Source organism: Parambassis ranga, chromosome 3 (assembly GCF_900634625.1).
Source record: "Parambassis ranga chromosome 3, fParRan2.1, whole genome shotgun sequence".
NCBI lineage: Eukaryota > Metazoa > Chordata > Actinopteri > Ambassidae > Parambassis > Parambassis ranga.
The window spans coordinates 21,881,427-21,897,292 of NC_041024.1; the positions used below are offsets into that span (position 1 = coordinate 21,881,427).

The 15,866-nt window shown below is 39.8% G+C and overlaps 1 protein-coding gene across 3 annotated transcripts in view; it reads left to right on the forward strand.

Moving 5' to 3' along the window:
• The window catches only part of phkb (phosphorylase kinase, beta), a 76,082-nt gene that overhangs the window by 6,675 nt on the left and 53,541 nt on the right, over positions 1 to 15,866 (forward strand). For all 3 annotated transcript variants that reach the window (XM_028401227.1, XM_028401226.1, XM_028401225.1), the window contains 4 exons: positions 6,884 to 7,022; positions 9,916 to 10,015; positions 14,246 to 14,353; positions 15,268 to 15,348. In XM_028401227.1, coding sequence (XP_028257028.1) covers positions 6,884 to 7,022; positions 9,916 to 10,015; positions 14,246 to 14,353; positions 15,268 to 15,348 — 428 coding nt within the window. The remainder of the gene's footprint in view (positions 1 to 6,883; positions 7,023 to 9,915; positions 10,016 to 14,245; positions 14,354 to 15,267; positions 15,349 to 15,866) is intronic.

Sequence of the window (15,866 nt, forward strand, 5' to 3'; positions counted from 1 at the left end):
GAAACACCCTGCACCTGGTGGAAATGTGTTAGTGAGCTTCAGTAAGGGCAGTGAAACATTCCCTTTTTTTTAGCAATGCTGATTTTACATTACTCTTTAAAGTTGAGATCACCATCCCCACCCCACTGCTCCAAACAACAAGATAACAGAGGAGCCTATTCCAGCTGTCAGTGGGTGATAGGCGGGGTACATTCTGGACAGGACGCCAGTCTATTGCAGGGGCTAACACAGAGACAGGCTCACACCTGTGGCAAATTTAGAGTCACCAATTAACCTAACATGCAAGTCTTTGGTATGTGGGAGAAAACCAGAATCCTGGAGAAAAAAACCCACACAGGTACAGCCACACAGATTTGCACCAGGAACCTTCTTGCTGTGAGGCAGCAGTGTTAATGACTGCACCACCGTGTCGCCCCTTATACTCAGCCTCACTCTCACATTAGTTCCTTCTGCTGTCATTCACGCCGACTTGTACTGAGCAGACCGGTAGCGACTGAACTGCGCTGGAACAGTTGCAGGGTTGACACCTTTAAACAAGTTGTTAACTGAATCCAAACGAAGTCAAGTCACTCAGAAGCTCAGTGCTGCAAAGCACAGTGTAGACGTTTGGAAGTGAATTAAATTTTGGCAACACAATAGGGCTTGTTAAAAATCTGTTATAAAGTTACCTTTCTGTTTCTAGAGATAATAGTTGCCATGTATTCTACATTACATATTAAAAATGTAAAATGGAATTCAGTGGGACTGTGAAATAACATTTATTCAGACAAATCACAGCTCTGGGTCAGGATTTAGCTCAGGCAGTGACTTTACTTTTTTGTAAACTGCAGCTATTGCCTGAAGTAAGCTGATAGTTTTGTGTTATTTATTAAGGAATAGGGAAAGGGGATCTGCCTCTAAACCAGGTGTGGGCCGAGGGATTGTTAATGGGTGCTGTGGGTTCTACCGTTTTCTCACATGAACACACTTCTGGCAGATATGACACAGCCCACTGGTCTGCCCTGATGAAGACAGGGCAGCTTGTGTATGTGCATTAATGTGCCATCGGTGTATGGTTGGTGGGTTTTCATTAGTCAGTGTGTGTATGCGTGTTAGGGAAAAATGACAGAAGACAATAAATAGAGCTTAGTGTGCAACAGGTGTAGCTCTCAGTTGGAACCGATTTGCTGCTATCAGCGAGCGCAGCGTCGCCTCCAGCATCATCCTTGTTCAAACCCCATAGATTTGCAGAGAGAAAAGCCGCAGCCAGTTTGCAGTATGTCGAAAACACAGCGTTGAACACTGAGCTTGTTTAATTGTTGTGTTGGGTGGCGACTGGAAGTGCTTGTCCAATTCTAGCGAGGAACAAAGCCAACATTGTTATCGCCGGCACCCAGACCCGCCTGCCAATATACCTGCTTTCTGTCAGTTTCAGGGAGGAAAAAGGGGTGGAGAGGGGTGAGGCCGGGGTAACAATGACAAATCAAACCAGTTACATTTTTCTCCTTTCACTTTCTTTTGTTGTTTTGTTGCAAAGCCGCCCCCCAGCTCAGTGGAAGGCAGCCGTATTAAGCTTACACTGCTGTTGTGATTGGGGACCATTATCAAGAAAAGAATACCAGGGGGAAGGTTTACCTCCATCTCTCATAGTTCATCATCACACTCTTTTTCTCTACTCTTCTTTTTTTGACTCTAACTGCTCTATAGTCTCTTATTTATGTGGCAATGTGACCACACTCCACTGACTCAGCCTCCTTGCTGATAATACAAGAGGAAGAAGGAAGGCTACTATCGCTCTGCTGTCTGCCTCATACTGATTAAGGAAAGGGGAAAATACTTTTTTCTCTTTTCATAGTTGGTGTGGGTTTTCTACAAAAACACATGCTGTTTTTTTCTTCACTTTAAAGTCAATTTTTGATCATCTTTTCTTATTTCTCACAGTTCCTCATTTTCCTTTTTGTAGACAGTGTGTTGTATGTCACAGACTTTCAGAAACTGATCATTGTTTAAGTTGAACTTTACAGTCATGTTCAGAAGTTAGTACTCCCTCTTTTTCTTCTATGGTTTTTGTGCAGGAACATAACATAAAATCACCTGATTCTAGTGGGTCTTAGTATTAGGCAAATACTCCCTCAGATGAACAACAACTTTTTTTTTTTTAACCATGTCATTGCCATTTATTTATTTAGCAAAATGAAGCCTGTGGCTGCAAAAAACAAGCCCAAATCATCAGGCCTCCACTGCCATGCTTTACAGTGGGTATGAGGTGTCACTGCTTAAAAGTAGTGTTTGGTTTTTAACCAGACATGTTGACAAGATGTCATCTGTCCATAGGACATTGTCCTGCATGGGTTTGCTCAGATGCAGTTTTGTGAACATTGGTTGTGCTTCCATGTGCTTTTTAAATAGAACAGACTCTCCTCTGACAGACATTAACATTGAGCATGCTCAGTGAGGTCTGTAGACTCTGACAGGTAGCTCTTGGGTTTTGTTTTGTAGTTCTGTGATCATTGCACGGACTGATGTTGGGGTGAATTTTCTGTGACGTCCGCTCCTGTGAAGACTGACAACTATCTTGAATGTTTTACACTTGTGAATAATCTTTCTCGCTGTAGAACGTTGAACTCTAAATAGTTTGAAATGGTTTTATAAGTCTTTCCAGAGTAATATGCTCCAACAGTTGCTTCTCTATCACCAGTGTCTGTCTTTCTCTCTTGTCATTGTGGTAAAACACATCCGAATGCTCCAGAGCAGCAGCCCACATGTCTTTCCCTTTTTGGTTTTTACTAAATAAGTAATGAAATGATTAAAAATTATTTAATTTGAAAAGTAATTGAGGGTACTAACGTTTGAACATTCTCATCATATTTCAATGAAATATGGTAGGATGCTAATTGTTTACTAACCAATCTTACCAATCAGAGCTAACTAATCTGGCACTGTTGAGACGATTTAGGCAAGGCATCTGGGCCTAGAGTTTTCTTGAAGACATTTCGCTGCTCATCCAAGCAGCTTTATCAGGTCTGCCAGAGCACTGAAGGAGAAACACTGGGTGGAAGGGACATAAATATTCAAAAAACTGCTAAATCGGTTGCCAAATTGCATCATCCTCATCATCATATTATCTTCTCCAGGGAAAGGCAACTTTACTATTAAGAAAACCTACAATTATGTAAGTTTTATTTATTGAGTGCATGTTGAGCAACACAGTGCCACCACAAAACACACAAAAGGCAAGCTGACCTCTCTAAAATGGCGAAAACAGCTATACATTCTCTTTTGTTTTAACTTCATCTCTTTGCTTATACCTTCTGTCTTTGGAAGCTTCTTTATTGAACGAGATCTATAAGATGTATCTTCTATTGTAATCTCCCTTTTGGTAACAAACCTGTAAGTTTCCAAAGTCATGTAGTGGCTGTGTCATATTCAGAAAGTATTTCACACTCTAAAAGTTTAGTTAGCCGTCAGCATTTTGAGACTAGTGTCTTTCTGTGGCCAATGCATTTGCCTTTCATTCAACAGTAACTCATGTCACAGATGTTATATTGCAGTAAACATAATCACAGCGTCAGCAGAAGTGAAGAAGTTCTTGTTAAGACTGGCATGAATGATGAACAGTTTGTGTATTTCCATATTTTCCCATCACGTCTGCTGTCTGACTGTACAGATATCATCTACCCTTTCTGCTATTTTTTTTTACCTCTTTTCAATCTATCTCTCTTTGTGTTTTTTTTTTTTTCCTCATCATCTCCTCTCATTTCCTCCACCCTGTCGCTGCAGTGAAATGGCCCATTGTAAAAAGAGCAGACTGTGTGCGTCTGAGACATTAGCTGCTGATTTAGTGGGACATTAGCTTGATGGATGGCTAGGCAGAAAACTCCCAACAACAGTTGATTTGCATCCAGAGAAACTTGCAGGCTGAGACTGTACAACGTTCAGCTCTCTCATCGTTTATGTTCTGCATCTAATGACGCCTTTCATGGTGCTGTTTCACAGGAGATGAAACTCTGAGTCCAAATTGAACAATACCAAGGTAACCCAACTCATTTTGTCCTGTTTGGTGAAGTATGATGACATATATATATATATATATATATATCCATCCTTTGAGCTATAGAGAGATAAATGCCTTCACTATAGTTCATAAAAAATAAGACTTTTAAATGCACATTGTAGCACAGTGGGTGCTTCCTAGGAACACTTTTTTTATAGGCATTCTGTCAAAACCTCTTTAGACTATTGGAGATGCTTATATAGGATTCTTCTACAAGCCTATTTTTCTTTCATCTAACAGACCAGTTTCAAGAATTTCTTTTTTCTTTTGTTTTTGCTTTGTAACATAACACAGCATCAACTTTTGACTAATCATCACATAGTGTCTGATCTGAAAATGAAAGGCTTAACATCATGAGAAGCAGATAATTAATTGATTGACCACCCTTGTGCCTTTGTGGTTAACAAGCTCCTGGTGAGCGTGATGTCTAGTACATCTTCAGCCTTTCTACCACTAATGCAGCCGCAGTCAAATTTAGCCTATACCCAAAGGCACTGTCCTATTATTGGTGAAAGCAATCCAGATGAATCAGAAGGGGTTTGCTCCAAGTGTGTGGGTATGCATGTGTGTTTACACCCAATTTCACTGAAAGCAAGTGTCCTTAAAAGGTCAAAAAATGAGTAAATGTAGTCCTAAACTAGTAATAATGGTAATACCTGTGTGTTCATGAAGGTGAACTCACACTCCATTAGCACTTTATATGGGTTTATTAATACTAACCCCATCACCCTCTTTTTCTCACTGTCAATCTCACCTTTAATTGATAAAAAACACCACTCAGGTAGACTGACATTCCCACCCACTGGTCTCCCTCTCCCTATTATTTCCACTATTTTTATTCAGGCACTCATGTACTGTAGTACATGTTCCTTTTCACACATGTCCTCCTGATCTCTCTCCTCCTCATCTCCTTCCATCACTCTCCTTCCTCTCTGTCCCTCTTTTTGCTGTAACAAATGACACTGCAGAATGGATGTCCCTTTCATTTGCACTGGCATAATGTTCTGATGATAAATGAAGTGATCCCTTCAGACAGATTAGTCATCAGCAAGGGGACCTCTGCAGGAGTGTGTGTGTGTGTGTGTGTGTGTGTGAAACAGATAAATGACTGTCCCGGAGGCCTTCTGTTTGAGTATGTAATATTTCAGCATATATAATTGGAGGGCTATGGTCTGTTTTTTTGTAATAAGAGCTTTGAAGCGTTCTTCCCGTCTCAGTAACTAATGCAGAGCATGAACTTTGGTGAACTTGGACCATCTTAGTTTGTCTTGGCTCATCCATTTAGCGCAGTAAGACGTTCATTGTCACGCCCCAGCTGGAAAACGTCTTCCCTTATATTTCTGGTAAAATGACCTTGGTCATTACCTACTGCAAAGCTTCCCAGTGACACTAAGATAATAAAGAGAAGGTGGTACTTTCCCTTCATACTGGCGGATTCTGACACTGCGGGATTCAAAGGTATCATCCTGTTGTTACAACCTGCCACATGCATTGATCTGGAGATTTTCATCATTAAGAACATTAAAATCTGTCTAAAAGATTTTTGAAATATACTGACAGAGGTCTTTGTTGTGTAAATGGGGTCGTATATAGACTACTTTCTTTCATGTATGTTTAATTTTGCAACTTGATATGATAAATAATTTAACAGGTTGACAAAAGCTGCATTAAAAAGTTAAAATATTACCAGGAATTAAAGGTTGCAGGCTGTATACAAACGCAGTAACAATGGTATCCACATGCTAAAATGACAAAGCTATTATAGTATTTCAGAATAATTCAGAGTAGCAGAGAACTTTATATCTGCTAACAACACTAAATGAAATGTCAGTTTATAAAGCTCTTTTCAGACAGAGACAGAAATGTCTCATTGCCAGTTTTATATTTAATTCAAACCAAAATCAATGAAAATTCAGTGGATCACTAAAGTCGAGTGCTTTAAATAACCACTTTTCAGTGGGCTAATTTGTTTACTGTCATGTGAATGTGAGTCCCCTTTTCTGTGCAGGATTAGAGCTCATATGTCTTGATCAAATATACCATAACCACTGAGTCTTTAATCTGCTTTGTAGAAGTGCTTATGTGCATGACATAAGAGTTCAGTGGAGTGGGTATCTAAGTCATTTTCCTCTACCAATGATTGCTTTTCTTCACTGTTGCCAGGCATCTATCTTTTGTCACTCTGACACACATTTAAAGTTAATTGCATTAGCTTCTTTGATCAAAAAAAAATTCTTTGTCCAACATTTATTTAATTTTTAAAATGGATTTTGACATAATTTAATTCTATTCGATTGAATCCATGCTTGAGAGTGCATATGAAGAATTTAGAGGAATGGATGAGGCAGCGGTAACAGCCGCACAGGCTGGGGAAGGTTACCGGACAGGCAGTGCCACAGAAAGGAGCTGTGAACCCCTGCTCAAGGAATTTCTTAAATATTACATTTCAACACTTCACTTACAGGAAGAGTGAAAGCGCAGCATGCTGGTAGTGCATTACTGGGTGACTCCTGTGTAGCTCCGGCCCTGAAATGGTTGTGTGTTGAGCTGACACAGCAGAACGGGATGAAAATGGGCAAACTACGGTCATGTAGGTGATGTGTGTGAGTCAGGCCAGAGAATATAAGGATATTTTGCTCAGTACATCTGACTTTCTGGTGTATTATTTTAAAGCTGTCTCAGTATAAAGGCTGATGGAACAGTGCTGCCTGGCCTAATGTGTCAGGGTGTCTGTATCAGGTGTTTTCTTCACTGCCGTTGTGAGTAGATAACAACATTGCTATTTTTTGCAATAACTGTTGAGTCAATACTTCTGCTTTTTTTTCTATCTCTCTCTTTTTCTGTCTCTAGTCAAGACAACTATTCTAAACTACCAAAGTCCCACCACTGGCCTTTTCCCAGTCAAAATATGCTCCACCTGCAAGGAGGCCAAGGTCCGGGACTCCCTGTACTGTGCTGCTGCTGCCTGGGCTCTGGCCATGGCATACCGGTTAGTATATAACATTCTATAATGCATATAGATAATACAATATTTGTTTTATCTGTGCAAATACATGTGCACCTTTACATTCATGCCCTGATGGAGCAACTTTTGTGTCACAAATTGTGTGATTGCAACAATATTTCAGATGCGTGTTTGCCTTGGTGCTGGTCCTGTGTCAGGCATTTTTTACCACCAAAAACATGGTAAATTTAAAAAAAAAAAAAAAAAAAAGGAGCTCCATTGTCTTGGAAGAAGAAAATACAGACTGTATGAGATGAATTCCTCCCACTACATACATCTTCTTGCCATCCTGGCCTTTTGTTTTGAGTCTAAGCAGTGGACACCCTATGAACTGAACCACCACACACGGAGTTTAATCTTAAAAGCTAAGGCTGTTGGTTCATTGTCTTACAAGATATTTGCAGGAACTGATGTGGCTAATGTTAAGACCTAAGGGCCACATTTGCATTTTTTCCCATCACAATCTGGTTTGCTTTCTCTTCCTTCAAGCCTGCTAGATGTCTTAATACCATGCAAAAAATAGCAACGTCAATAGCCTGTTTGGTAGCTACCCTAACTTACTAAATTACCTATAAACAACTTCTTCTATAGATAAATTATAATTTGAGATGATGCTCTTGGAAAACTGCAGCATTCCATGAGGTCCTTCATAATGTCTCCCAAAGACACACACATCACAAAAAATACATCAAAAACTATGTTTAGGCAAAATGCACTACCTATATAAGCAATGGTACATTTTAGTTCAGTTTTATGTGAGCATGGCTTCTTTTTCTCTGGCATGCTCACAACTGTAGCATGTATTATGGAAACACACATGCCTCATGTTTGTGGCTTTACAAACAGGCCTTCACACTAAATCCTTGCTGGGTAGCGGAGGCGGAGGTCACGGACACATTAAATCACCGCTTCAAAGTTCATCCTAGCTGGAAGGGATGGTTGCATCAGAATGTGAATATGTGAGTGAAGTGAAATTGATGTAAATGATTGCATTTATTCAGCATATCCACAGTGGTAGGTTTGTATGTATGAGTCATGAGCTGTGCAATAACATTGGAATGCATTACTTTGTTTATTCAGAGTGATGTAAAAGCAGCAGTAAAATGGACAGGTCAAGGACGAAGGACAGACCACTTATGGGGTGTTTACAGAGCATTATTGTGCAGAACAGAGCTGAAATTCTCCGTCACATTGGTTTACAATTACTGTTTCACAGCTTTCTGCCAGCTGTGTACTCCTTCTTCGACTTAAGGGTTTCCTGTTTCATGCTTACTGACCCTGATCTTTAATCTGCCTCTAATATTTGAAGGCTTTGCTTTTTAACCTCATCGGGATTATTGCTTCAAGGAGAACACTTCAGAATTTCTCTGAGGTTCCCAAAACTCCTTTATCAACAATCCCCTCTCTTGATGCCTGCATTCCTCAGTGATTAGTCTTCAGGGAAAAGAGCACTTCCACGAAATGAGCCTGTAATAGGACAGAGGGAAAGACGTGGAGAGGGAAAGAGGGAGGAATGGGTGGAGGGAGTTAAAAAAAAAAAATAAGATGGGCTTAAGGAGAAAATAGAGAGATAAAAGAAAGAAGAAGGAGGAAGAACAGGAGAATGGAGAGAAACACTGAGTGAGGAAATTAGATAGAGGGGGAAGACAGAGGGGTAAAAATAGAGTGTACCACAGTGATGTGACCAGCGGCAGATCCCAGTCATCAGTCATGGCTGCCTCCTATTAGAATTGTCACTAGGATTTAATTAAGATGATTCTCATCTGACAGGCTTGGCTAGTGCCATTACTTACTTCACACCCAGCTGCTGTGTGTGTATGTGTGTGAGATTCACTGACTAGAATGGCAGTTAAATTTGCCACCATAAGATGACTTTTATCTACTAGTTACTAACGCATTTTCATTTAATATGATAATTTCTTCTTTATATGTGCGTGACCTTTCTTTTCTCTTGTAGCTGTCTAACCTCTCTGACTTGCATTGTATTGTTCTGTTTAACAGTAATTAAATTGGGCGAGCTGAATAAGTTGCTGGAGTCCCCGGTCGGTCTTGGATCACCTCATGCAGCAGTAGATACTTGTAGCTTGATAATGAATACCACTCTGATGTTACTTTGGAATCGGACACTTTCATGCTGCGTATCGGACATCGGTTTTGATGTGGAGCTTAGTCAGGGTGTGATTAATGTACTGCATAAATAAACTTCACCTCAGCAGCTCGGCTTCCCTCTGTCGATAATCAGAGTCATTATTAGCACGACCTTTGTCACATGCACCGGCCTCCATTAGAATGTGCCGACTCTGACAGAGATTCTAATGATTTATTTATTTATTTATTTATTTTACAACTGAAAAGCGCTCTGACAAGTCAAGTAATTGGACACAAATTGTATATTTTGAGACTGCTCATGTGGTACATAAATAAAAGAGAACCTTTTCAGCTACTCCTGGGTTTTGGTCACTTGGCCAGTGCAGCATTTGCTGTGCACTTGACAGCTTTCACTTCATCATCTCCAAAAGGACCTGCTGTCAATATCAAGTCCTAGCAGTGTTACATTAATAGCTATGGTGTGTCTGCACTGCTATCGATTATGTATATTTCTATGTGGACTACAACAGTTCACAAATAGGCAACGCCATTGAGACTTACAGTAGCTCGGCATCTAAGGATAATTTTGGTTGTGTTTATTTAGCAGTTGTTCATAATGTACATTGAAGGACTTTCAGACCCTGTTTTCTGAAAGTCTGCAGCACAGTGACGTCAATTTTTTAGCTAGAGCTGTTCCAGTCGACCCATTATTGTAAGAGTTTTAAGACGCACAGATGCACATCTTTTTGCCTTCATGGTCATGCTCTTCTTCTCTCCCGCCTCCCTCCAGGCGCATCGATGATGATTTGGGGCGGACCCATGAACTGGAGCATTCTGCCATCAAGTGCATGAGAGGGATCCTTTACTGCTACATGAGGCAGGCTGACAAAGTGAGTTTTTAGCCTCCTTGATTCTTCTTTCACATTGCATGTTTGCATAAAATCAAACCACGGTTACACACTGGATTACAGATCAAAGGTGCATCCCTGCATATCAAAGCCTCTCAGAGGTGGAGCACCGGACACATCTGCTGCCTCTTGCATATCACAGCTAATGACCATGGGACCTGGTTGCTTTAAACCTAAGGGCTTAATAACCCGCAATCTGTTAATTGCCGATGACTTTTGCTCGGAGGCGGGAAATTTTGTGCTGTCTCTGAATGAAATGCACTTCATCTTATGTATGGTAATGAAGTTGGTACCACATACACATATGTCCTCTGTTTACAGTTCCCCAACATCTTTTAATAGAGCAGTCTTCTGTGTCACTGTGCATGTGTGCACCTTTGAAAGAACATTCTGTTTCATTTTGCCTTGACCTTGACAGCCTAATTTAGGGGAGAGCTTTTCTGTGTCTTAATTACAAAGCTGCGTTTACACAGTTAATTACACGGAGCAGCGTTCGTTACGGCCCTGTCTCCAACACTTACAGAGTACATGGCATTTTTATTGAGAATGTGACACGGGGCCACTGCTGGGCAAACATCACAGAGGGGATACAGCAGCTGAGCCCTACTATCTGTGTATAATATAGTGTACTAAGCCATTAAGTAGTCATCCAAAACAACTTTTATCTAGTGAAAAGGTTTGCCTGATAGTTGTAATCAATAATAGGTATATATATCTTATATAGAGTATGATCTTCAAGGATTTAGAAGTCAATAAATTTTGGGTTTTTATTTTGTTGTGTGTAATTTAAAATTGCCAGTCAGCATTGTCTCAGAAAACAGAAAACATCGAGCTGTTGAATGAATTCAGCAGCCTGCTTCTTCACCAGTGCAGTAAGAAAAAGCCAATATGTCCTCATGCATAAATGACAGAATCGGTTCAGTGCCAGTATTTATATTGTTTGTTTTAGTTGGTATCAGATTTTCCCATCTTGATGGTCTACATTCATATCACACAGATTATCACAAAAATTAGGATTGGCAATCAGATTTGTGTTTCCATACAAACTGAGAAAAAAAAATACTTTTTGTGTCACGTAACCTAAAAAAAAAAAAATCTGAAAAAGTCACTTCAGCCTGGTAGTCTGTGTAGCCTTGGTTACTATAGGATTAGGTATCGATCAACATTAAATGCATTTTGCAAAGCAGAATTCTCCCATCTGCAATTATATACCACCCCAAACGTCAGTCTACATTTGCATTGTATTGACATGACATCCACACCTACAGCCAAGTTAGAGTCACCAATCTTTAATGGGAGAGAGTCAAAGTACTCACAGAAAACCCACATAGGCAGTGGGGGGAACTCAAACTCCACTCAAGGCCCTTAGCCTACAGATTCAAACCATCTTGCTGTAAGGCAACAGTGCTCACTGCTGCACCACAATGCCGCTCATGCAAACATTTTTGTCTTAAACTACCATCATTCTCTCAGTGAGGACAGGCTGTACGGAGCATCCTATCTTCCATTAGTGCTGCCACCATGTCCTCTCTTTGTTCGGCGATAATCCCTTGAAATTGAGGAGGTGAACAACGCCATGGAAACAATTAATTTTCTCAGACAGTGCTGATATATAAAATATTAAATTACCCAAAACAGAAATTTTATACATAATCAGTCAGAGCTAAAGTGATGCTGATGAGAGACGCTTGCTTGTAGTGAAATTTTTACCTGAATCCCTTAGCCTACAACTTTTACTGCATTAAAAGTAGCAATGCAAGTGTAAGCTTTCTGTCTATGCAGGTTTATAGTCACAGATTTAACCATAAAAGCAACTGCTAATATTAGATTCTTGACTGCACACTTACTGACATATTTCTGAGCCACTAATAGTTGTTTTGGAGGATCAAATGTATCTCAACAACAAGAAAATATTGAAGAATGGCCTGGTAATTGGTTACATGCAGTTTTGAATGAATGTGGCTAGATATGTATCGTAAATGCAAGGACCATCATAACAGTGAAGTGGTTTGCTAATTAGTTGGTGCAGTGCAACACTTGAAACAATAAGCAAAATCTGTGGCCTCTCAGAATATTCATAAAAGTAGTGCCACTTGACACTGGTGCTCTGCTGCATGGAGTCAGACTCAGGGAGACCTCAACACAAAAGTAGGTTTTACAGAAACATAAACAGCAGTACCTCACAGAGGAACTATCTCTCACATTGTCACATACACACACACACAAATTAGCCGCTTTGGGATGGCAGGAAGTGGAGCAGTTTCAGTAAAAGTGGGACAGAGGGTCTCCACTATGACCTGAGTATGTAGGGAGAGAAAGAGGGAGGGAGGATGGGAGAGGTAGAGTGCCAACAAAAGAACAAAAGAGAAAAAAAGGCAGATTCTGTGACAAGAGATAAAAATGCAAAGAGGAAGCAAAAAATAAATAAAAGAAAAAGTACTGGAAGAAGAGCTGTAGATGTTTGGAGAGAGGGAAGGTGGGAGGTAGAAAGAAAAATGGAGGTGTGGTGTAGAAGCTGATGAAGCTGAGCAGCAAGAGAGGGTGGAGGAAAGAATAACAAACGAGGTAAAAAATGGGACAAAGGGCCAATTATTTATAACTGCACGACAGGACTGTGGGCCCAGCTGTGATTGTGTGTGTAGAGGAGTCGATGCAGCAAACACACAAACAAAAAAACACCAACAATCCGCTAAACTAATGCTGTACGGGGTGTTTGTTGTAAGCCATGTCATGGTTTTGTTGCCCTAAATCTGACCCTTATCTTGCTTTAGAGCGCAATATGTTATAATGTACTCTATGTCTGCCTGGGTTATTGGTCGTTGGACTGACGTGCTGACTGTGCGTATCGGAGGAACAGCACATAATGCACAGCATGTCACCACAGTAGTTGTAGGTTCTTATGCTGTGTATTTTAAAGCATTTATAAATGAGATTGCAAATGAAACAGACGTCCTGAAAGAAATGTTAACACTGGAACTAGTTGATTGGTTGGAGTCCAAGAAGTTAAGGGAATTGAAGAGTTAATGAAGTTACAATCAATAAAAGTGATTGAATGCTTAAAGAAATGTAAACATTAACGAAAAGTGAAGATGCTAAATCAACTGTTGAAACAGAAGAGTTAATGCAAGTGCAAGCAGCACATGCAGTTCACTAAAAGCAGTTAAAGACATAAAAACAACATTTAAAGGAGAGAAGATGTAAGCGGCAGCAGCTGTAAAATGAGTTAAATACACAAGTGGCAGTTAACATGGCAAAACAAATTGAAGTGCACTGTAAAGTTCCCTGTAAAAACAGTAAAGACCTGGCAGCACAGCTGCCATTACGTTATTGCAAACTTTTCCAATACCTTGCTGTTGCTGTAATGTAATGCTGTTTTTATAAATATAGGATAGATCTGTTATTTTGCACTTTGCATTTTTTGAAGATCTATGATGTTATATGAGAGTGGAACTGAACATTTTCTGGCTGGTGTGACTCCCTGGAAAACCATCGTCACCAATCACTGACAAATCTCACATGTTGTACAGAACCTATACAGAACACAGCTGGGCAACAACATGAACTCAATGTAGATTTGTTTTTTGTTAGAACTACAAAGATATATGTATCTATTCCAAACATTGCTATAAGCCTTTGCAACCAGCACTTCAGAGCTGTCTACCCAAAAATGCAAAATACTGTAAAGTGCTGTTTTCTTTCCGCCAACACACATTACTGTTCTGTAATAGTATGACACCCTGGGTCAATTTAGCGACAATAATTAACAGTAATGTACTAGATTGTAAGAAAACAGGATGGTACTGTTGCAATTTTGATGTTAAATAACAGCAATTTGTCACAGTGGACTGAAAGTAGTTTAAAAAGAACAATTATATAATTAATAGATAAGAAAAATATGCACTAAAATGAAGATTAAAATAGCTGAGTCCTTTAACACATACTAAAAGCAACTGAAGTGGTTGTTGAAACAGAGGACAGAAGGAGCATCAACGAGGGGGAAGAATTGAAGTGGGGGTTAGCAACAATACAGTCAATGGAGAATTATACACAAATGCATTCACTTCATACACAAGGTTTTCATCTGTGTGCTGTTGAAACCTGCTACTATGCTACCCTGTAGCTGTGCTAATAATATAAAAAGCCTGTATCATCTCCTTACTCTTGACCTTTCTCTGTCATCCCTGCCTCTCTCTGTCCCTATCTCTTTACCAGGTGGAGCAGTTTAAGCAGGATCCCAGCCCCTCTAAGTGTCTGCACTCTGTGTTTGATGTAGACACCGGGGACGAGGTGTACTCGTACGGCGACTACCACCACCTGCAGGTCAGCCAGAGAGCACGCGTGCGGAGTTAATGATGCCGACAGTCAATGAAAGAATCTCGTTTGAATTCGATGAATGTGTTTTTTGTGCATGCTTTTAGTAAATGCAGATTAGTATCTGTCCATCTCAGTATAACTACCAAATGGAATGTGATTTTTAAGAGGCAGCTTTATTTGGCCGTCATATAAAAATAAAATAAAATGCTGCCTTGCCACCGTTGCATTATATCAGTAGTCACACATTTGATATAGCAGTAATGAAAATGAATTTACTGGCTCTGGTTAAGGGGAAGAAAGTCAAACCTCGCCAAAGATGAATGATCAACAGCATGAATAGCCAATCAATCTCCTTGTGACAGCTTTTGTTTTTGAGTGTTTTGGGGGGAAAAATGGTCCATTAAAACGTCTCATTTCTTCAAGTCTGTGCCTGGCGTACATGGGAAAAAATGGCTTTTCCCTGAGAGGAGGATGTGCATTAAATTGGCAGTAAAACGGTTTATTCCTCTGTCAATGGTATTGACAGAGGTCAATTTGGTGTGTGTAACGTCTGAATGGAGACCACATTTCTACTGAAGGGTGGCCGATACATCAAGACAACAGGAGATAGAGGGGAAAAATCTCAATACAACTGCAAGGTTGTGACAAAAGATGTAACAATCTATGCATTTATATAGATATTGAGAATTTACTGTGCAGTCATATACTTGGCAGCGTGTATTTCTTTCCTACTATTGATGTATATTATCAGCCCAGTGCCATTGACCTAATAGCTAACATAAGGCTTATGCCTCATTCTTTGAGATTATGTAGGAACCCGAAGGCAGCCTTTAAAAAAAAAAAAAAATACGAAAAATTCAGTGTAGAAATGACGGTAATTTTTTTTTCAATGGTGTCTCTTTCACGCTGCCTCCCTGCAGATCGATGCCGTTTCTCTGTTCCTGCTGTACCTGGTGGAGATGATATGCTCTGGTCTGCAGATCATTTACAACACTGATGAGGTAAACAACATCCCGAAATGACTTCTAAAGTGATCAATTTTAGACACTGGGGATTCATAACCTGCTTATTTGCCTAAGATTTTCTGTCAGATTTCGATTTGTCTTCCCTCCCATATGGTTTTACAGCTTCTTCTTAACATAGGTACAAAATACATTAAACAAAAAATACACTGCATACTTCCAAGTTTACATATAAACGTTACAAAAAATACATTTAGATATGTTCCCCCTCTGTCATTTGAAGGGTTTTTAGTCATGCTTGTTGCAATTTCAGTGCCGTAATACACTGCATATGAGCATATGAACTGTTTTATTACCCATATGCACACCCATGGAACTTCATGTTGTGTAATTATAGTAAAACTGTTAATACATGTCTAAAAATTATATCATGCTACCTCCTTAAGATCCAACAAGTGATCATAATGTAAGACCAAAGGGGTCTCTGAAGCCACTTAGAAATACCTTCAATCTCCTACATATATCCCAAAGCTGGCACAAACGTAGGATCAGGGTAC